Here is a 24438-nt window from a genome sequence, read left to right on the forward strand (position 1 = left end):
ACACTGCAAATGAAACATCTTTAAATGCTGTATTGCAGTGTTCACAGTTATTCCTGTTAAAACACTATATTTTGAAAATGAGCTAACAATCAACAAAATACTTGCATAGAAACAATGTGCGAATTCCTGTAAAAACAAGAAAAGAAGAAACCAAGTGAAACTACCGGTAACTAACTTAAATAAAAATTAATTACAAATCTTTAGAAAATCGAGAAAAATGTTGCTTTATGGCATCATCTTTGTCGGGTCTTTCATATCCACTGCATAGGTTTGGTGGAGGTTTCATCTCATCAGTATCACTGCTGTCGTCTTCAACTACATTGTATAGCTCTTCATACAACATATCAACATAGTCTGTGAAAAAAAAAGATCAGGGGTTTACTGTTAAAAAAAATTTAGAGAGGGTAGAACTATTGCGCAAAATATTTGTTTTTCTTTCACTTTAGGTTAGAAGGATTACAGTACTTACCAAATGTGCTTCTAGTTGTTATTGGCACCACTGAGTAACCACCATACTTAAATTTGGGATATCTAATTGCATACTGCAGTTCTCCATCTTCATTCATTGCCTGGTCTTTGTTTGAATTTTCATTGAAATGCAGAGCTGCCAGTGATAGTCTGTAGAAATATTGAAATATTGTGACGTTAAATGCGGGGGGGGGGGCCTTTATGGGGCTACACCGTATTCAGGATCGGGGAGCTTGTTTTTAATACCGGTCTAATAGTCTTTGTCTTTGGTAGCGTGCTTATCTAATAACTCTCCTCCCTCTCGGCTCGTCCGCTGTCACGGGGTGGGGATCGTTCGGTGAATGTATATCACCACAACTGAGACTGTGCAGAGAAAGAAATATACCAGTAACGATTATAACAAATTAACACAACACAATATATACGGTTTCCTGTACTTTAATGAACAAATAACAGTAGGAGGTGGGGGTATACAGTACATAAATAGAATTAAAAAGACTTGATCGAGGCTGCAAGGAACACTCCACTCTCCGGTTAACAGCAATGTACCTGGTTGCGTTCCTTCGTATCTGGCACACTGTCTCAGCAGCTGCACTACAATTTAAACTCGTGCTCTGTGTCCAGGGAGTATCGGCAACTTCACTGCTATCTGCTGCTACTGGTAGCACCGGTACAACGGGAGTAGTTCAGGCAGTGAGCTTCAGTGGTTCCTGTTGATCAGCAGGGGTTACTGCACAGCACGTCTGCATGTGTACCACAGTATAGGGTACAGCTCACTGGAGTCAGGAATCAGCGTCTCAGGATGTTGTGGGACCAAGTCAGGTTACCTTCCTGACTAGAGATTTTCCCTTATGTCTCAACTTTAAATACCCTAGTTAATTTATGGCCATGCAAATAATAAAATGTATATAACGAAATGATTGGTTATCTCGAAATAGTCGACAAATCAGTGTACAGAGGATGCCAATTTTGGTAGTGGAATAAACCACTTTTAATCCAAGCTCTACCAATTTAAAGTAGGAGACTCGGGTCAATGATGTCATATCTATTTTCATTGCCAACAACACTGGGCTCAGCACATTCCAAAGTATTTCACAATCACCACACCACTATCTGGGACATACCATTATCCCAAAGGGGAAACAGGACGTATGTATATCAAATTTTGCTGACACCCCAATCCAGCTACTGTATCAGCAGTCTAAAAATAAACATGTGCAATGAGTGGTGGCAAAGTATCCAAACATGTGTGCTTTCCACACACACATCCAGGGCTCTGTTCCCTTTTCCAAGTACTTCCCAGTTACAATTTACGTCACATTATCCCCCCCTGAGTTCAACACACCGGGGTTGATTTCATAGCATTTTAAACAGACGTAAACTGTTGTGGGAAATTCAAAGGGGTTATACATTGGTGTGGCATTGAAGTAGTACATAAAATCAAGGACAAAAAGTCACAGTCCAGTTAACTTCGGCTTCCACTTTATTGATAAATTTGTCCACTCTCCCCAAACTCCCAATGCTGGTCTGCAGCCCAGCAGTACGAGTTCGGTTTGAGATCTCTTTGGTTTCTGGTTACAAAACAAACTAAAGACTGTACTTCATGGGTATAACAAAAGAATAAAATAAACAAATATCGAATAACAACAAGTATAGAACAATATATAATAACTTTGTTTTCTACTCACGCACAAGTGCGATTTATCTACTTGTAAACTTTTAGTCATATCAAAATAGAAATATATATGTCATATAAATATAGTTAAAATAGATTGTTAATATAGTTAAAAACAGATTATAAATATAGTTAAAAATACTTTTACAGGGCAGTGCACTTCACAGTTTATCACAGTTCAGTTTGAGTCCGTGCTTTCTTCCAAATCAACAAAAACGCACTCGGACCGGTTTCTAATCTTTACTCTCAATTTTCCACCCCCACAACCTCCAGCACAGCATCTCTGTAATTCCGGGGTCTGTGTGCTCACGTCTCGATATTTAACTCCCGCCGCATACTCCTCACCCTGCGTCGCCTCTGGGTTCGACTCCGAGTCCGACGATACCAACACCCCGTCAGATTCCTGTTCCACTTCCCCCCGCTCACAGGCATTCACGTACGCTTGTTTCATTGCCTCTATATCCTTTCCCCCTGATCTGACTGTCGGACGTCTTCCTGGCGGCGTCCTTCCAGACTTTCCTTTCCCTTCTTCTCTCCTTACCCTCCGACATTGGGGCCCACCCTGCATCCATTCCTGGGACTTTCGGATTCGGGGTATAGTATAACTGTGCAGCTTTCCCACACCAACAACTGCTACCCCGAGTGACGATGTAGACGGCTTTTCTGCATCTCTTTCACCATCCGTCTTCTCTTTCCTAGTTTTACGGCTCGCCTCCCTGCCGGTTGCATTCCCATGATGCCGCTCCATGTGGTCTCTCATTCGCCTCCTAGACTTAAAAACTGCATCACATCTCTCACAGGTTACGGTGTCCGGATCAGGCTGTTGACTGTCCCACCTCCTCAAGTTCATTTCTTTCTCCCAACGCTTCCTTTCGCCATCCCAATCTCTTTTCCTGCCGCCGGACATTCTTTCTTTCTTTTGTTCTTTCCTTTCACGTCTTTCTCCACGTTAGCAATGCAAGCGGGTCTCAGCAGTGGTCACCAGGATGTATCAAGCGTGCAACTTTGAAAGTTAAAAACTTTTTCCTCTGTCAGCGGATTCTATAAATTAAGTATGCATGAATGACGTAGCAATTGGGCTATTTTTAACTCACCTCCGAGGGCGCCCTCGATGTGCTACGTCATCGGGTGCCATCTTGGTTTTCCTATTTACTAATACAGAAACCGACGAGGTATTTTTCTCGTTCTGGGGGGATTCCTTCGCGTCTCTGCTTCTCCTGGCTGCTTTGAACTACCTGCATCTTTCGTCGTGTCTTTTGGGGTGAGTTTTTCTTCATCTTTTATCATGTCATTTTTCCCGTTACCACCTCCCTGGGCCTCGCGTCGTATTTCCGGTTCAGCATTTAACTGAGTTATATTTAGGCCTGCCTTGCTCGAGTCAGTAAATACCGCTTCCGGTGTCACCAATTCAGGGTACTCGGATAAATTAATTTCAGCTTCTGCCACCTTCCCGGGTTCACTGTCCGTCAGCCAGCTTGCTATTTCCTCCCCCTGATATGGTTTCATATGATCGAAATGCACTATCTTCGTTTTACCACCTTTTCCTTTCTGTATTTTATAAACAACATCTGACAGTTTTTCCACTATTATGAAGGGCCCTTGCCATCTCTGCTGTAACTTTGGGGAGCGCCCTTTTCTTTTCGTGGCGTCAAATAACCACACAAAATCGCCTCTTTGCAACTGCTTCCCAGCCAGTCTTTGGTCATACTGTCGTTTCTGGCGTTTTGCACTACCTTGCAACCTAACTCTAGCTTTCTCATGTATCCACTGCAAATTATTCCTCAGCTTTTCCACATAATCTGTTATTGTCTCTTCTCCCTCAGGTACATCCGTTTCCATCGTCAAGTCGATAGGGAGTGTAATCTCTCTTCCCAGCATCAGCAAATTTGGTGTAAATGAGGTAGATTCCTGTATCGCATTCCTATAGGACATTGTTGCCATGGGAATATACAAATCCCAATCGGACTGATCCACCTTAATATACTTGGCAATTATATCTATCAATGTCTTATTATACCGCTCAATATAACCATCAGATTTCGGATTCCCGGCTGTTGTGCGTGTCTTTTTCATACCCAATAGTTGACACATTTCTGCAAATAACCTGGATTCAAAGTTCCGCCCTTGGTCAGAGTGTATTTCTCTAGGAACACCAAACCGTGAAATAAACTGTGTTACCAATGTATGCGCCACTGTCTCTGCTTCTTGATTTGGGAGCCCATATGCCTCTATCCATTTAGTAAAATAATCACCAACCACCAGGATAACTTTATTCCCCCTGGGGGTCTCTGGCAATGGTCCCATTATGTCTAGGGCAATTCTTTCCATTGGGGCTCCTACCCCATACTGCTGCAGTGGTGCCCTATGCCTTCGGGGTAAAACACTACGTTTTGCACAAACGGTGCACTGTTGACACCATAACTGCACATCAGTCCCCAAATCATACCAATAATATCTCTGCTTTATTCTCTCCGCAGTCTTTGTAATACCCAGGTGTCCTGCTGTCACATCATTATGTAAAGCCTGCAGAACCATTTTCCTGTATTTTTTCGGTAGGACTAATCGGTAACAACCCGATTTCCCATCTTCTGATTCTCTATACTTATATAAAATGCCCTCTTTTATTCTCAATTGCTTCCAGCTTCCCCAGTATGCCTTCACGGCGGGCGCCAACCGTGAAATCTCTTCCCAACCTGGTCTGACTCCGCCCTTTTTCGCCCTTTTTACTGGCCCTATATCCGCATCAGCCTCCTGAGCTTCCCTTATCTGATCACCGCTCACCTCTGGTTGAATTCTGACAGACCGTATCTGGGTCTCCGTTTCTGTGTCCACCATCCTGGTGTCCACTATTCCTTTTTCCTTTACTCCTGTTCCCATATTCACCTTTTCTGTGTCCCTCATGCAAGTGGGAGTATCCTGCAATTCATTGCTATACTCTCCGGCCCTGGAAATCACAGCGCTATGTTCCCCCTGCCAACCACATTGCCTGCATGGTCTCCTTGATAACCCGTCAGCATTCCCGTGGATTTTCCCTGGCCTGTGTACTACCTTATACTCATATTCCACAAGGACTTCGATCCACCTGGCGAGTTGCCCTTCTGGACACTTAAAATTCAACAACCACCTTAGAGCTGCATGATCAGTCCTTATGATGAACTTCCTGCCATACAAGTACTGCCTGTAGTATCTCACGAAATTCACCAATGCCAGCAATTCTTTCCTTGTGACGCAATAATTCCTTTCCGCTTTACTAAGCGACCTGCTGCCATACGCTATCACCCTTTCCTTTTCATCCTGGACCTGTGATAAGACAGCACCAATACCTGTTTCACTTGCGTCTGTATCCAGCACATATTCTCCTGTTTCCTGTGGATACCCTAGTACTGGGGCAGACATCAGACACTCCTTTAACACCTGGAAAGCAATCTCACATTCGGTATCCCAGTTAAACACTCTATCCTTCTCCGTTAATCTATGCAAAGGTACTGCTATCTTGGCAAATCCTTTTACATATCGGCGATAATAGGACGCTGTCCCCAAGAAACTTCTTACATCCTTCACACTTGTTGGCGTTGGCCACTCTTTTATGGCCCTAACTTTGTCTGGATCCGTGGCTACCCCATCTTTCGACACTATATGACCCAAATACATTACACTGGTTCTGAATAGGTCACATTTCTTTGGCTTGAGTTTTAGTCCGGCTGCCCGCAATCTGCCTAACACTATTTCTAGACGCTCCAACTCCTCATCAATATCTCTGCCATATACAATAATATCGTCTAAATATAACAGGAGTATTTCCCACTGCAATCCAGCCATTATTCGCTCCATAAGCCGCTCAAACGTAGAGGGCGCATTGCAAAGGCCGAAGGGCATCACTTTCCAACTATACAGACCACTACGGGTCACAAAAGCAGCTTTCTGTTGTGCCTCTTCATCTAACTGGACTTGCCAATAACCGCTAGCTAAATCTAAGGTAGAAAACCAGCAAGCACCTGACAGACTGTCCAAAGAGTCATCTATTCTGGGAATTGGATACGCATCTTTAATTGTTACATCATTCAGCTTCCTGTAGTCAACACAAAACCTTGTCCCACCATCTTTTTTCTTTACTAACACAATTGGTGAAGCCCAGGGACTACAACTTGGTTCAATAATACCGGCTTTCAGCATCTTTTCCACCTGCTTCCCCGCTTCCTCTCTCTGCCAAATTGGTAGTCTTCTTGAGGGTTGCCTAATAGGAGCTGCCTCACCTGTATTAATGGAGTGTTTAACCAGATTGGTACACCCCATATCATCATCACCCCTGGAAAATACATCTGCATACTTCATCAGCAATGCCGCTACCTTTTCTGCTTCACCGTCATCCAGCTCTGTTGTACTCCGCCTCCATATATCATGCAAATATTCTGGCAGTTGCTTTTCTTTCAGTGGTACCTCATTTTCTTTATCCCTCTCTGCTGTAACCACACCCTCCCCCTCTGATAGCGGCTCCAACATCCCCACTGCAGTGCCTTGTTTTACATGTATCGGGTGTGGGGTTACATTCAACAACCGTACTGGTATTACCCCATTACAATCTGATACTAACGCTCTTGCCACCATTATTCCTCTTTCCGCAATCGGGTTTCTATCTGTTGGTATCAACATTCCCTGCCGAGAGCCTGGGATCTTTCTGTTAGCATCACATCGTACTAACATTTCACTGCCAGGAGGAATATCAACTGCTTTTCTCAGCACCACTCTGGCACAAAGAGTACGGGCCTTCCAGTCATAACATGGGACTATTTCATCAAGAAATTTCAGCTGTAGATTCTTTATGTCCACTACACAGCCTAAGGTAATCAGCAATTCCATCCCCAATATTGCATCAGTCTCCATATCCACTACAATCACATCGGCTGTGGTTTTGTATTTACTTATGCGTACCTCCATATTAGCTCCACCATGCTGTTTCATCAAGGTACCGTCTGCTTGCCGGATCCGAGTCGTCATGGCTTCCAATGCAGGTCTCTGCATCTCAGGTATACGCTCATAATGTTTTCTTGACAACAGGGTTCCTGATGCCCCTGTATCTATTAAAAAATATCCCTGTAATCCTCCTATTCTGCCTGCCACAAATATACCACTTGTTGCCCTTGTATAGTCATGTACGGTAGGCAGGGGTCTACTTTCAGTTGCTGGGGGGGTCGCTGTATCTGATTCCTCTAGTTTTGTCTCCCCTGCCTGCGTACCCTGTCCCCTCCGTCCCTGCATCATTTTTACTGCTTGTTGGGGTTGCCTGGGCCTGTCTGCATTCCCGACCCAGCCCTGGCCCCTGGGGTTGGTCGTGATTCGTTTCCCGCATACCCGTTTGGTGGAGTTGCGCAGTTTCTCTTAATATGCCCTCGTCCTCCGCATCTGTAACACTCAATTCCCATCTGGCCCCACCTTCTTGGTCTTTTATCTTTCCCTCCACCGAATGACTGCTCTCCTATCTGGGTTGGTTGGAATTTTCCCACACCCATTTCTTTTATTCCTTCATTTAGTTCTACCATCTCCGAGTCACCTTCAGCATTCAGCACCCTGCCAAATTTGGGGCACCGCTCAGCCAATCTCCTTTTCTCTGACATCACGTGTGATTCAGTCTCCAATGCAGCCTGTATCGCCTGGTCAAATGTTTTTGGATTTGCTCTGAATATACCGTCTCTTATTTCCTTTTCAGGGATGGCATTCTTAAAATACTGCCTGCCTAGCCTTTCTTGGGAAGCCGGATCCATACCTGGGTAGGCCATCTCTGTTAACTCCCGTATAGCTTCACCCAATTCTTGCAAACTTTCATCTTTCTTGCGCTGTCTAATCCGCAATTCTGCCGCATATGTATCTGCTTGCCCACCGGGACCAAATCTCCTGTCCAGTCTGGTGACTAACTCCTGGTACGGTATTTCTCCACCATCTGCTTCCTGGGTCAGCACTTTTTGCGCCAGACCGGACAGACTCACTGCCAAATACCTGGACTTATGTGCCATATCCCAATTATTTACAAGTGCACATTGCTCAAAATAGGCCTTGTAATCTCTCCATGGTGTTTTCCCATTAAATTTTTCTGGAATTATATTAGGCTTCGTCACAGGATACATGCCCCTCTGCCGGAAAGCCTCCTCTCCTTTCAGTGCTTTTTCTTTGCGCAGCTTTGGTCTAACAACTGGCTCTGGATCCTCTTTTATTCCCCCAAATAAATCTGAGGGGGGGTTTGTCAGCCGTCTGCCAGTTGATTGTGCCCGGGGGTACCCAAGCCAGAGGTCATCTGCTCTGTCAGCTGGTCTCCCTCTCAGTGCTGATCGGTACCGTGGTGTGGCTGTATCCAGCCTCCATGGTATATCTGTTTTCTCGGCTACTGCTGGCTTACTCCGCTTTTCCACTGTAACTCTACTGCCAGTCAACAGTTCAGCTTTACTAATTTCTTGGGTCCCATAGCCAGAGGTGGGTGTCACCTGTGGCGGCAGCTCATCCGCTTTACCCTCTGGCTGCACAACCCCCTCCTTTTCAGTCTCCTCTGGTTCTTTAAACTCTGCAATATCACCAGCTGCTGCTTGTGCAAACTCTATTTCTCCTAATGTATCAACAAAAATTTGCTGATCATCTCCCGGCTCTGTATCAGCTACTGGTTCAATCTGGATACTCTCTACTGGAATCTGCTCTGCCATAACTGGATCGGTATCTGGAGTCGCCATGATCTGCTTTCTCTGGTTCACCTCCTCTGCACCAGTTGTATCCCACCGCTGCCACCAATGTGACGTTAAATGCGGGGGGGGGGGCCTTTATGGGGCTACACCGTATTCAGGATCGGGGAGCTTGTTTTTAATACCGGTCTAATAGTCTTTGTCTTTGGTAGCGTGCTTATCTAATAACTCTCCTCCCTCTCGGCTCGTCCGCTGTCACGGGGTGGGGATCGTTCGGTGAATGTATATCACCACAACTGAGACTGTGCAGAGAAAGAAATATACCAGTAACGATTATAACAAATTAACACAACACAATATATACGGTTTCCTGTACTTTAATGAACAAATAACAGTAGGAGGTGGGGGTATACAGTACATAAATAGAATTAAAAAGACTTGATCGAGGCTGCAAGGAACACTCCACTCTCCGGTTAACAGCAATGTACCTGGTTGCGTTCCTTCGTATCTGGCACACTGTCTCAGCAGCTGCACTACAATTTAAACTCGTGCTCTGTGTCCAGGGAGTATCGGCAACTTCACTGCTATCTGCTGCTACTGGTAGCACCGGTACAACGGGAGTAGTTCAGGCAGTGAGCTTCAGTGGTTCCTGTTGATCAGCAGGGGTTACTGCACAGCACGTCTGCATGTGTACCACAGTATAGGGTACAGCTCACTGGAGTCAGGAATCAGCGTCTCAGGATGTTGTGGGACCAAGTCAGGTTACCTTCCTGACTAGAGATTTTCCCTTATGTCTCAACTTTAAATACCCTAGTTAATTTATGGCCATGCAAATAATAAAATGTATATAACGAAATGATTGGTTATCTCGAAATAGTCGACAAATCAGTGTACAGAGGATGCCAATTTTGGTAGTGGAATAAACCACTTTTAATCCAAGCTCTACCAATTTAAAGTAGGAGACTCGGGTCAATGATGTCATATCTATTTTCATTGCCAACAACACTGGGCTCAGCACATTCCAAAGTATTTCACAATCACCACACCACTATCTGGGACATACCATTATCCCAAAGGGGAAACAGGACGTATGTATATCAAATTTTGCTGACACCCCAATCCAGCTACTGTATCAGCAGTCTAAAAATAAACATGTGCAATGAGTGGTGGCAAAGTATCCAAACATGTGTGCTTTCCACACACACATCCAGGGCTCTGTTCCCTTTTCCAAGTACTTCCCAGTTACAATTTACGTCACAATATAATGCATGGTGAACCTGATATAAACAAAATTTAGTTCAGCTATGAATCATAGTTCAAATATTAAAGAGGTTATAAAACTTTCCTACTGATTTTTTTTTATTATATATACAAATAAAACATACCTTTACTTCTATGTATTGTCTTTGTTTGTGTCTTGACATGTGTCACTTGTGTCTGTATCTGGGACTGTGTTTGTGTTTGTACTGGTTTATTTACAGGTTTATTGGAGGACTCCATGGTAGTTTGTGCAGTAATAACTTGTTCGTCATAATTTTGATTTTCAAATGTATGGTCAACCAAGTCATTTGTGATTAGTGTTTGAAGAACCTGAAATTAAATTAAAAAAAAAAAACATTCAGTAATATTTTAGTGGAAAATCAACATCATACAGGTAATTCACAATTTTCTAAAGAACATTTAAAAACTGAAAATGGTTGTTGGAAACCATCTCATTGACAGCAACTAGTTTTACTGTTGTGGCATGTAATGAACAATTGTATTAACTCACTCTTGAGTTCTCTCGCCTTTTGAATGTTATTCTTTCTTCAGTTGGTGACAAACTGCTACCCGAATGTATGGTGGGAACAGCCTCTGGGAACAATCTAGGGCGCCTGTAGTAAACAACAACAAAAACTCTCACTATATTTTAGAAATAATAACAAGGTTGACATTATTAACCTTTTGCAAAAGTGGTTATTTCTACAATTTCTACCCTCTGTTCTGAAAGGAAGCTAAAAATCGCTGGTAAACATTTTATATAACCATTCAATTCGAATTCGATCTAAGGTTAATAAGGGCGAGAACACGCAATGTAAAACATGCAGTGACCGCGATTGTTAGTACCGGTAACATCTGTAACTGCCTGTCGATATATTGTTTACATTTCATGTCAACGCCACTGATTTAGCAAATGAAAAACAACGTCAAACATTATCTTTTCGCAAGAAAGCTTTTGCGGAATAAGACCATTGAAAACTATGATGAATTGTTCGAAGCTTTCAATAATGTTGCATCGTAAAAAAAGTGGTACCAAACGACGAGTATTTTACGCGTCATTTTTCCCGCGTCCACCAGCTGGTACCGTTGTTACAACAAACCAGACAGTGACAGTAACCGAATGATCAAGGCGCAGTTTACGACAGAAATAGCAAATAAAGCACATTACAACTAAAGACGCCATAATGCTATAGGATCAAATCAACTTCACTTGTCGACTACGGCCACGGACACGGACACAAAAATAGATACGGTCTAGATTATTATCAGCGGTCATACAACAACCGTCACGGTCGAAGTGCCGACATCACGGCATATCGTCACCACTCCCAGTGCCTGAGGCAGTACTGTGCTACGAGGCCCAGATTAGCATAGAAATACACAAATGCATATATGAGAAAGTAATAAAATAAACTCACCCACTTGAAAACCCTAACGAAGTTTTCAAAGAGCTGTCTTGAAAACAATCCGTGGTAAAATGTTTGGCGCAAACCACCGCCGACTCGCCAGGGTCTACGCGGTCCCAGTCTGCTCTTTTTGTTCTCACAAATTTCACCCATTGCCGACGAAATCTTCCAGATTTTGGGAAATTATGAAGCGACACGTCATCCTTATGGGTGGCATTGCAGCCATATACGACGCACCTTTTTACCATAGTCTACCAATATTTTTGAAAGCTAGTTCTATGAAATTAAACCTAGCAGACAACATTGAACACCGGGGAGTTCTCCTTATGACGTCATAATTCCGAAGTTTCCCGAAGCCATGTTTACAAATACGTGTTGACAAATTATGTCTTTATGAGACACATATTTGCGTAATGTAGGGCCGTATATAAGGTGGAAAATAAAAATAAAATCATGGAACAATGTCTGGAGCCGATTTATTGTCAAATTAAAACATACACATGTACTTACAATTTACACTTTAAAGCCTGAATATGCAGAGGCTGCGCATGCGCTGTGCTATCTCATGTAATCTCTCGTTTATTTTTTGAATTGTTCATAAATGGAGTAAATTTGTGTAGTTTTCTTGATTTATTCTGCAGACATAGGTAAGGCTTTGGTGAATTGTGAAAGAGCAACTAATATTCTTCATTCTGGTAGTTTTTTATAGATTTTATTTTTCATTCTGTTCGTCTGTTTTTTGTTTTTGTTTTTTCAGTTTAAAAAATGCGAGCCCCCTGGAGCCTTCATCCCTTGTCTATTTCTGACACTAGATACCAGCCGATAACCCACCCCCCCCCCGCTCATAGGGAGTGCGTACAGTTGATTGTAGTTCCTGGGCTCCCTGTGGTTAGTGGCTGTCTCTTCGACGATTGCATTCATAAAGCAGTGTCCAAATCTTTTAAACGAGTTTTCAATAAAACATTTGATTTACTTAAGGATGCCAGTTCTTCCTTCAACTTTGAATTCTCATTTCTGGAATAGTCATACAGTTAAATAAGCTTGGCATTCATAGATTGTGAAGCCATGAGTTCAGATGTCATACTACTTACAGTTTGCATTAAGAGTCTAAAATCAAGGCATGGCCAGAAAAAGCGCTGTGATTCGTCACTATTCACGCCAATGCACGCGAGATGATAACGAAACATCTCACCATCACCAGATCGATTGTGTTTGCAATTGCGAATGCAATAAGGCTATCGTGATGATGTGCTAATTTGAGGACATGGTGCCTTTTTACTGTTACGTTTCTTCTTTGGTTTGCGTTGCCTCTTGGTTGGTGAGATATGATGGTTAACTGACAATGAAGGGGAAACTGGGGTTGCCGCCGTATCAGAATCAGATGACAACGCATTGATAAATGTTTTTACGGATGTAGCAAACATCTTAATTAACGAGTTACCTAAAGAATGACTGCCATCACGTAACCCCTTCAAGCGATTTTGAGATTGTTCAAGGTGTTACCAAAATAATGGCAAACAACCTTAATGGATTCCTGCGAATCGCTCGGCATTAATTTACTCATTTCAAAGATGACTACTTATTAAACGATTACAGTTCATCCAAAGATAGTGCGTTTACTATGTCCAAGTACTTATGTTTGATCGTTTTATCAGTCTGTACACGCAATACAGTTTGTCGTAGCTCATTGTCATTATTATTCTTTTGTTTAACTATGGTTAATGGATATGCAAATGAGGACACACAGGCAGCTGGCTCGCCGTCTTCAGCGAGCGTTCGGTCCCAGTAAACACAGATAATGAAAGCGTCAGCAACGATCTCTTAAAACAGAGCACACTAAAAGACTCACCAATACTGATATATTATACGATGAAATAAATGATCATTTATTTTTATCGAGAATTTCTTTTACTGTGTACAATAGCTGTATCCCCATTCAGGAATTCCAACTTGCTAGTGCTGTTTCTCTCGCAGCCGTCACGAATTTAGCTTGATCTTACCCTTCACTGTTGTCTTCATATCCCATCCTGGTGCCTATTGGAATGACGACATGTCTACTAACACGAGGAGTAGCATAAGTATTCTGCACATAAACCATCCTGACCACTAGATTTCCCTAGATGCAAGTTTTTAACGATTTTATTAATTTCCACAGAGAACACACGAGCATTTTTGTAGATTTCAGGTTTAGCACTTTAGTCTTGTATCATTCGTAATGGAGTTCAGAGACGATTCAAAATATTTTGCCCACATTTTTGTTATGTCCGTCTCACCAGAAGCATTCCCAACAAAAGATGGAATGAAAGTGGTGTATGATTTCACGACTTCCTTCCAGAACGAGCGTTTGTCTTTATATAAAAGGTGAGTGGCTAGTTTGTCTGCAGTCATATGAATGTGCAGATTTGCAGTTGTGCAGTGTAAGCTTGAATTTGGCCCGCGTCGACGTCACCGTGTCATGAACAGCGCCTTCCATTGGTTTGCAAGCAAAATGCCACCAGAAAAAAAAAACTCGTGCAAAGCTATGCACATCCTCGTGACAACATTCTCTTAACCATCATGAATATTCATGGAAGTATTTTAACAGTTAACAGGTGTACAACACAACACAATCACTGGTATAGCAATGCTTTGCAGGTCAATATTCGTGTTGTGAGCGTAATGGTTCATTTATACTAGTGTGATGTTACACCAGTCAAGATGCATTGATCACTCCTTATAATTGTCTAGCATTTTAATGTCCGTGATTCGTAATTCGTTATATGACTGCGAACGAGGAACAGTATTCCAATAACAAGAATATTATGCATACTACTTTACTGAATGATGGCGTTAATTTTTTTCTATATAGGAGGTATGTACGGTACCCTCTAGAAGGCATTTGAGACCGGTTTTGAGACTCTCCCACAGAGGAAGATGCCATTTGAGACCGTGTTTGAGACCGATTTAGAGACTCTCGGATGCCACATAGACCGGGAATGAGACCGTGTCTGAGACCAGCTTTAGAGACTCGCGGATGCCCTGCAGACCGGAAATGAGACCATGTCTGAGACCAGCTTTAGAGACCGTCAATTCGCGCAGTCTGATTGGACAACCATCTGATATCAGAAATTGTATTCTACTCTTTTCACCATGAATTTAGGAACAGAAAAATTTTCTATAGATTTGTTAGCGTACGAGAAAATTAAAACGCTAAAAAAAAGCAAAGAAAACGTGACAACAACATGAATATCTCATCTGGAGAATAGTTTGACGACATACAAGACTGTAGTATGATTTAGTGTATTCTGAAATATGAAGCTGAGAATATTTAGTAACTGTGTTAATTGTTTGTAGCAATTGACGTAATCGTTAACAAACCCGATATCATCCAGAAAAACAGGCGCAAAATTCACCCAATTAGCCAGTTAACGGATAGTAACAATGATCTGTGGCCATCGTTAACGATCGTATTTGAGTTGCAAGTGTTTCTTTATTTGTCAATGCTAGGTTGGGGCGAAATAAAAGATTTTTAGCTCCATGGGTGAGTGGGAGTACGTCATAATTTAGAGAAAAGTTCCGCGATTTGCGTCACGCCGTTAGTACTAAGTATCAACAGAGGTGCGTAAAACCGCAGCTACCATTGGCTGGCGGTGCCCAAAAAAGGCGGCGTCCTGGCAACCAGGGAGACGGCTGTTCATTTCCCTTTAGCTGTATCTAGTTCTTGGCGCCAATGAGCAACGAACGAGATTACTTTTGTTGAACGTTGGGTCGCACGAGTTCCTGTTAAGCGAGTTAACGTGTTTTTACCGATGATAACTACACTTCTGTGATTATTTCAACGCTGATATGCCCATTCTCATTATAACGAAACATATTACTACTGGTTTATATTTCGTGTCCATCTCTAATTTTATTTATACAAGTTAAAATGGTTAGGTTGAAGTGCTCGGGCTCGTACATCTATTTAGCCCTAAATCTCAAACCCAATACACAGCCCCTCTATCCCGGTCAAGCAACGCCAACGCCAGACATTTTTTTTTTGTCCACGACAGGGATAGAGGAACTTGTCACAAAACATGTACTTTATTTCTCCACATATTCTATGCATTCGTGTTTATGGTTTCTATCGGAAATGTGTGCTAAATAACTCACATCTACATCAGTAACAACCATTGTAGTTTTCGTGTCCATTGTGGCAAATTTAACACCTCTGTGAGGTGTGAAAACTTTGGAAGCCTTCTATTGTTTTCACGTAATCGGCGGCGCGTGACACAGGAATTCCTTTTTAAAGCGTCACCACATAGTTTCACCATGGAGGTAATAAGAATTCTTATTACCTCCATGGTTTCACTGACGTAAAATAAAATATTTCTATGGTAAAAAAAATGGTGTGCGTTAGGAAGGCTTTTTTATTATTTATTTAAGTGGGTATATCAAACAGTTTTTTCTATAGTTTGCATAGAACCGTGATCACAGGAAGTGCTATTCGCATCTTGGTACTCGCGAATGGTACTTTTTCTGGTCATGCATACAGTAAATGTATGTTTGGGTACTAAATTCAGTGCGAAATGCCTGTACTGTCCAGTTATGGAGTACTATACTAAACTCTAGTTTACTTTTATTCCTTCTTTTTTAGTGTATTAATACTGCATACTTTTACTATTATATGTAACTATTCCCTCCGGGGAGTGAGTATGTGTTAATAAATAAATAATAATGATATTTATTGCATTTATATCAGTACAGTAGCAATAAAAGTATAACCAAGTATAATAATAATAATAATGAAATAATAAAGAAAAATGTAATGTGGTAATTTTTTTACTAATACTAATAAGTTCAATAATAATAATAAAACTAATAATAATAACATTCAAAACTGAATAAATGAAATAAATATACGGGCTGCAGTACCGGATAGTCCTCTGCAACCATGTGAGGCAAAGAGTGAATCCCGGGGGAGTGAACAAAGAACTGCAACCTGGAAATAGCCACTTTTTTTCTTTTAGCAATGCAAATCAATCTTATTACTAGTATTATGAACTCTGGTAATAATCTCGCCATGTAATTGTATTAATATTAACGTCACTATTTGCATATACATGTTTCAGGTTGAACGCGTTCGGTGTCTGGGGTTTTCTAAAAGGTCGTGTTTAAACTTATAAAGACCGACATGGTATATAAACAGGTGCGGGCGGAGTTCATTATTCGAATGAGTCGCCTTCACCATGGATGTACATCCATGCCCTCACCCACATCAACAACGGTGACTAAAAGTTCCACAAAACACGAGAAACAGTGATTCATTGCATTATATTTTCTATTTTTCAAACGTGAGTGGCACCATGAATGTCCAGGGAAGCCATAAATAAAAATAGTAGTGAATTTTACGGCTAGAGCATTTACTTTTGCCGGAGAAATGGGTTTCAAAAGCGTTGAGTTTCGAATTTGCCGACACTGAAAGCTCCACCCACATTGTTTTCAAAATGCCTACTTTGCATATGAGGTGAAAAAACGCCACGAGTGCGTTGTTTGTGTTAGACAATACAATGAAAGGAATCACAGGAAAGAAAACACACACGAACTTCTTTGCAACGTCAAAACCAGACAGAATATAAAGTGTCTGTTTGAAAACACAGCCGGCGGTTGAAATCAACTTGTCAACGATAAACGGCATTCAGAAGCCGTTCCCAACAATTTTGCCTGTAATGATATACATAATTCTGAATAAATAAGCGAAAGAGATTCGCTGCCGCCGTGCTCGTCGGTAATGTTCTATCTCATTATTTCCGGATCGTAGCGAGAATGATTATTTTTATAGTGATCAACCACAGTCCCTCTATCCATGGATGTACTAAGAAGTACATCCATGCTCTATCCCTCTAGAGGGACTGTGGATCAACGAAGCATTACAATAAGACATTCACGTACAATTTCGTATGCAAAATGAGTAAGGACAGAGTACATTTTGTCGTGATATTGCTCGACCAAGTTCTGCCGTGATTGCGTTTCGGGCCAAATTGACATATATCCGATAAAAATGCACATTTACGCATTCTTGCGTTTGACTAGATCGGCATAGTTTGTAATTCTTTCTAGTTTGTCAAAAAATAGACGATAACCTGTGGCTGCGAAAGAAATCTTAAGCAGTTATGGAAGATAATATTATTAGTAATAATAATAATAATAACTTTATTACACTACTATGCCATCAGAGGTCGCAGTATAGTAAAGAAAAGAAAATACAAATCATAAAACATACAGCAGCCAAACTATGATAATACATGTAGGTCAAATCCGTGAACGAATGCGTTTCATTTCACCTGGGTCTGAGATGATGCAAGGACAATCAACATAAATATTATTTGAATATACAGTTCTCTTAGTTATCCGGGGAATGGAGGTAAAAAGAGATTCTTTTCTGGCTACATGTCTGGGGTAAAATGTGGTCGCTCAGAGACAAGAGATTTACTCTACGCAACGTAATTTATGTAAGTGAATATATTTATTGAACATTGCAGCATAGATCGTGTCACTTTAGAATGAACTGTGCATACTAGTATACCCGACTTGAATACGGATTCCATCAAGCTGCCTCGTCACCGGAAATGAATTGTTTATTTCACTTTACACGGCTCAAATCAGTAACTATACACATAAACAAAAGATTAGGACTATCTCCATTTAATGAACGATTGACAGTTGCTGTCGTTGAATAATCAGTCAAATCAGAATACTAAGCTCCGCCAAGCCCATGGTTAGTAAATTATGTACTAGTATTCGCCAATAACAGTTCGATGACAATTGTTTGCTTCATTGTTTAATGGTGGAGTTAGTCTGTCTCTTGTTCACTAACAGTCACACACTGTTAACATCTGAACGTGTGAATAATTTTCTGTCATAAATTCAGACAGCCATGGTAAATATTTTATTTTACGTCAGTAAAAATACGTGGTCACGCCTGTAAAAAGGAATTCCTGCGTCACGCGCCGCCGATTTCGTGTAAACAATAGAAGGCTTCAAAAGTAGTCACACCTCACAGAGGTGTTAAATTTGCCACAATGGACACGAAAACTACTATGGTTGTTACTGATGTAGTTCGGACACAGAGACCACATTTCCGAGATAAACCATAAACACGAAGTCATAGAATATATGAAGAAATAAAGTACATTTTTTGTTTCTCTATCCCTGTCGTGGGAAAGAAGTTTGTTTAACCGCAACCCGGATTGAAACACACACAAAAAATGTCTGGCGTTGCTTGACCGGGATAGAGGGGCTGTGTATTGGGTTTGAGGTTTAGGGCTAAATAGATGTACGAGCCCGAGCACTTCAACCTAACCATTTTAACTTGTATAAATAAAATTAGAGATGGACACAAAATATAAACCAGTAGTAATATGTTTCGTTAAAATGAAAATGGGCATCTCAGCGTTGAAATATTCACAGAAGTGTAGTTATCATCGGTAAAAACACGTTAACTCGCTAAACAGGAACTCGTGCATATGCGACCCAACGTTCAACAAACGTAATTTCGTTCGCTGCTCAATGGCGCCAAGAACTAGATACAGATAAAGGGAAATGAACAGCCGTCTCCTGGTTGCCGGGACGCCGACTATTTTGGGCAACGTAGCTGCGGTTTCACGCACCTCTGTTGATACTTAGTACTATTTAAGGAACGCAAATCGCGGAACTTTTCTCTAAACTATGACGTACTCCCACTCACCCATGGAGCTAAAAAAAAATTGTTTAGCTCCACGACTCGCCCCAACCTAGCATTGACAAATAAAGAAACATTGCAACTCAAATACGATCGTTATCGATGGACACAGACCATTGTTACTACCCGTTAACTGGCTAATTGGGTGAATTTTGCGCCTGTTTTATTGAATAATACCGGGTTTGTTAACGATTATGTCAACTGCTACAAACAATCAACACAGTTACTAAATATTCCGAGCTTCATGTTTCAGAATACACTACATCATAATAATACAGTCTTGTATGTCGTCAAACTATTCTCTAAATGAGGTATTCACGTTTTCTTTTCTCTTTTTTAGCGTCTTAATTTTCTCGTAGCTAACAAGTTTGTCAACAATTTTTCTGTTCCTAAATCTATGGTGAAAAGAGTAGAGAATACAATTTCGGATGTCAGAGGGTTGTCCAATCAGACTGCGCGAATTGACGGTCTCTAAAGCTGGTCTCAGACACGGTCTCATTCCCGGTCTATGTGGCATCCGAGAGTCTTTAAATCGGTCTCAAACACGGTCTCAAACGGCATCTTCCTCTGTGGGAGAGTCTCAAAACTGGTCTCAAATGCCTTCTAGAGGGTACCGTACATACCTCTATATAGTCCACAAAGTCGTCTCGATTTTTTACATTATTCTTTGGAAGATAGACACATAAAATGTTTATGTCGTTTGATATATATTTATCTAGCATTTCGGCTGTAGTATCTGGACACGAAAACACTATTTTTTTCTATGAACTAGTTATCTGATCAGTGGATTTTCGAGTACTAATCAAAATTTTAAGATCACTTTGTTATTTATTCCCACGACTATCAACACTCTGCTCATGAGACTTATAGGGGTATTTTCGTGGCTTACGGAAAGAATCCTGGTTTACAGATGAATCATGTATACGTATATCTGGATGTGTTGTTCCATTGACACGTGCACAAGCATAGCTAATGTGTCTATACCAGTGACGACGACTGTGTTGTATTGTAAATCATCTGAACATCATCATGTCAATCATCATTTACACGTGTTTGAGTGCATTCCTGGCTATCAGTAATTATATGATCTTCATTACGTAATGTTTGCAAGAAATAGCGTTTTTTGTTTTTCAAAAATTAAGAATTAGTCTTAAGAATATCCAAGAAATGTCATTTATGCATGTGAGCCTCAACTTTCACACTTAATGATTTACGTAGGTTTAATTCGAATCTAAAACTGTCAATTACAAAATATTTTCCTTCATGGAATGCTCATATCAGAGCAAGGGCAGTAGACAGTTGGATCAGTGATACATTCTGCTTTGGAAGATTCAATAAATAATATTCGTAGTAAATATACACACAAACTAGATACTGTGCCATTATATCTATTTCTTCACCGATTTGACACGTACTGAATATAGAGGTCTTTCACGTGGCGTCATCAACCTGGAAGTCGGCCATTTTGGAGGTCCTACAATTGTGTCGTCTGCAATCATAACAATAGTATGCGTAAATGGGTTGATTGTTTGATGGTGTATCTGTTCATTTCCTTCAGTCATTTCCAGTTCCTTCTTAATTGCAAACATGTCTGGCTCTAAATCAAAACCTAAAAATGCTCTCTGTCTGTATCGTGTAACACTTTCTGGTGCAGAACAGCTACGTTATGAAGCAAAACTGTCTACTATTCGGGGATGTGACCCTTACGTGGTTGATGCTACTAAATGGTCTGCAGACGTCGCCTTGTTACCGTCCGTGACATATCCAAATATTGTGAATTACCTGGTTTTCAATCCCAGCCCTTACACACTGGATGACTTAAAGTGTTACAAAGGTCTTGAAGCCTACAACAAATTTGTTTCCGGGTGGGTGAGAGAAATGAAAACATTTGTGTGCAATGAAAACATTGTAGTATCTGCTAAGGTGAGCATTAATATATGGTATTGTCAGTATTTTTAATAGTCCACTGTTTTCTCAGTCGTGGATGTCCTTTTGTTAAAAGAGATGTATGTCTGTTGAAAATCTCGGTCTCAGTCTGCTGTGTTTTTAATTATTAACTATAACCATACATTACAATTGTTGTACATCTTGTGGTTTGGGGCTTCAATTACCTCATATTTAAATAGTATAAACAAAACATTTATTTTTTTACACAGATCATGCATTCTCGGAGAATGAGTGAGAAGCCCCTAGCAAACCGTAATGGCAGTGTTCTCTGTGCTCATTGTAACTGCATGGCTGGTCTTGGGGAAACCTTCATCCATGTGGCTGCAGTTCTGTTTGCAGTGGAGGCTACTGTTAGGATTCAAGACTCCAAAACAGTGACTGATGAAAAGGCATATTGGCTTATATCATCATCTTTGAAATCTGTGACATACAAGAAAATGAATGATATAGACTTTACATCAGCCAAAACAAAAAGAAACAGTTGGACTTGGCATTACAGACGCAAACTCCCCTGGCTCCAAAAACACTGGCTACACTTAACAACATACCACAACCAACAGCTCAAGAACTACAGTCACTTTTCAATGAGTTACATCTAACTGGGTCAAAGCCTTCACTGCTCTCGTTGTACCACATTCGAATGATTCCATCAGTAGAGATGAAAGTTATCCACCAGCTTTAACAACATTATATGATGTCAACTATAGCAACTTAAATTATAAAGAGTTACTGGAGAAGTGTTCAACGAATAAAAAATGTTGAGTCACATACTAGAGAACAGGCTAAATCAAATAGATGGTTCTAGTTTAGAGCAGGCAGAGTAACTGCGTCAAAGTCCAAAATAGTATGCAGAACCAACCAAGACAGCCCTTCGATAAGCCTAATATCATCCATCTGCTACCCCATGTTTTCAAAGTTTTCAACTGAGGCCACTAGATGGGGATGTGAGCATGGAGACATTGCATAGGTGTCTCAAGAACATGAAAATGGGCGTATAGAAAGAAGGGGACTTGTAATTTACCAAGACCAGCCATTTATTGCAGCTTTCCCCAGATAGTGTTTTCATTTGTGACTGCTGCAGTACATCTTGTATAGAAATCAAATGCCCCTTCAATCTACGAAATGAGAATCTTGATGGGTGTGATTACCTGAAGAAGGAGAATGGCGCAGCAAGACTTGTGAAAAATCACAGATACTATTACCAAGTACAGACTCAGTATACAATAGGGGTATTTTGTAGTTTGGACTGAGGACATGCACATTGAAAGTATAATGTATGACGAAGAGCTTTAGGTAACAATCTGTGAACGTTCAAAACATATATTTTACACCACAATAATGCCAGAACTTCTGGTGGAATTTTACACCAGCAATCACAAAGAAGTCAGCAATGATGGTACAGCCTCTACGTCCAGTGGCAATGATGTTAATCTGTATTGTTATTGTAACCAAGAAGAACATGGCAACACGGTTGCCTGTGACAACACAGAATGTGCTCGTCTGGTTTCATTTCAAGTGTGATGGAATTAGAAATATACCAAAGGGAAAATGGTTTCCTGACTGTAGGAAACTACCAGAATACAGGAGGAAGAAAAACTGATGCAGCCATATTGACATTATGAAACAAGGCATCTTCCAATGTTATGTAGTCAATATTTACTTGCAATTTTTCACCCAGTATCATACTTTTATATATCCAATATTTATTTACATTTCATTACCAAATATGATGCAGTCAATATTTATTTACATTTTAGTGAGTGTGCCTCCAATGTTAGATTTGTATACAGGCTATATTTTGTTTACATTTTTATTATTTCCAGTACAAAATATGTTTATTTTTTGTCCATTTTTTTATTGTGTACAGTAGTTTAAATAAATGTGATTTTCTACATTCTGACATCCAGAAAAGAAATTATGACACTGATAATGCTACATGATATCAAGACAAAATATTTTATTTCATATTTACAAAAGCATGCTATTAAGTGAGTGTACATAAAAAGTGTAAGCACCTGTGAAATATGCATTACTATTGTTCAATTAAAATCTACAACAGACTCAGAGAGGTTTGCTAATGGACAACATACGTGTGCTATTTTGTCTACCATTGTTGTACCCTGGTCATCTTTAGAAATAAATAAATTGATTGGAAGAGTACTACCCAGTATTGTATATTTCTGTCGCACCATTCCAATGACCCTTTCCACATGAATTCTTACATTAGCTATGTTTCTGGTTGTTTCAACATCGACTGCAGACAATTGGCTTTTTCCCCGGGTCAATGCAGGAATCTTGAGTTCTGCGCAAACAGAACCAATACTCTCCTGGATATTAAAACCATGATCAGCCAGTATCAAATATCCTGGTAATAAATTGTCAAGAATTCCACTATTTTCTGTAATGTGTTTGTCACTTACTTTGCCACTCCAAGCTCTAGACAAAAATGACACAGTACCCTGTGCTGTGATGTTTATAGGAAGACTTGATGGTCTTTCTATAAACACCTCAAAACAGTCAATAATTACTACACATTTAAAACCACAATGTTGTTTAAACTGCATTGGCATAGGGAGACTTTAAAGATGACTATCTGGCCAAAAACGAATGGTTTTGTGCGAATGTACATAACATTAATAACAAAAGTTATAATTCTTGACACTGAAGCTGGTGAAATGGAAAAATCATAGGCTAAAAATTGCACTGACAAATTCAATCGAAGTCTCATTATTGTTAACATAAACATTCTAAATTTGTCCAAAGACGTAGGAGGAGGTAAGTGTTGTTCTATGAAATTGTACAATGAAATTAAAATGGCAAATGAAGAGATGCCAGTAAAAAACTTTACTTTTTCATTGTCCCCCTCTAAGTCTCCCTGTGACATTTTATTTGTATGTTTAGAAAGTTGTTCTTTCAATGATTGGTTTTCTGTTCTTAGAGCTTGGAGTTCATTCTCCGGTGATTTTAACATAGAGGTTGTTAGATCTGTTTGGGTGCCAAACTCGGTTGTAGCGTTTTCCTTGTTTTCCACCGCCAATCGGGCGCCAATCCCTCTTCCACAATGATGATCTTTTCCTCTGCTTTTTTTCTGTCTATTGTGGAGCCTATTGTACCTGTTTACTGTCATTGTTTGCTTCAGAACATTCTCCCCGTGTCCGACATTGACTGTTGGCACCCAGTTTGGGCTCAGAAAGTGGTCAGAGGTTTATGAATAGACCATTTTCCATTCACTGCGAGAATCATGCCGTTATGCGTGAAATCGAATGTAAAAACAGGACAAACAAAGGTCATAGCGTCGTAGTGGCGTCAAACATCGCGTGG

General features: G+C 40.6%; 1 protein-coding gene and 1 long non-coding RNA gene across 2 annotated transcripts; one reads left to right on the forward strand and one right to left on the reverse strand.

Moving 5' to 3' along the window:
- The first annotated feature begins 3269 nt into the window (after window positions 1-3269).
- Window positions 3270-4328, forward strand: LOC146747863 (uncharacterized). The gene is made up of 2 exons (XR_014928990.1): window positions 3270-3404; window positions 3967-4328. It is a non-coding gene; the product is annotated as an uncharacterized LOC146747863 (long non-coding RNA).
- An 18828-nt stretch (window positions 4329-23156) lies between these two features.
- On the reverse strand, window positions 23157-23687 carry LOC146747864 (uncharacterized). Its single transcript, XM_085497487.1, has one exon. The coding sequence runs from the start codon at window positions 23685-23687 to the stop codon at window positions 23157-23159; it is 531 nt and encodes a 176-aa protein (XP_085353613.1).
- Between the last annotated feature and the right edge of the window lie 751 nt (window positions 23688-24438).

The sequence above is a fragment of the Saccoglossus kowalevskii genome, chromosome 3 (assembly GCF_978046115.1).
Source record: "Saccoglossus kowalevskii chromosome 3, keSacKowa6.1, whole genome shotgun sequence".
Lineage (NCBI taxonomy): Eukaryota > Metazoa > Hemichordata > Enteropneusta > Harrimaniidae > Saccoglossus > Saccoglossus kowalevskii.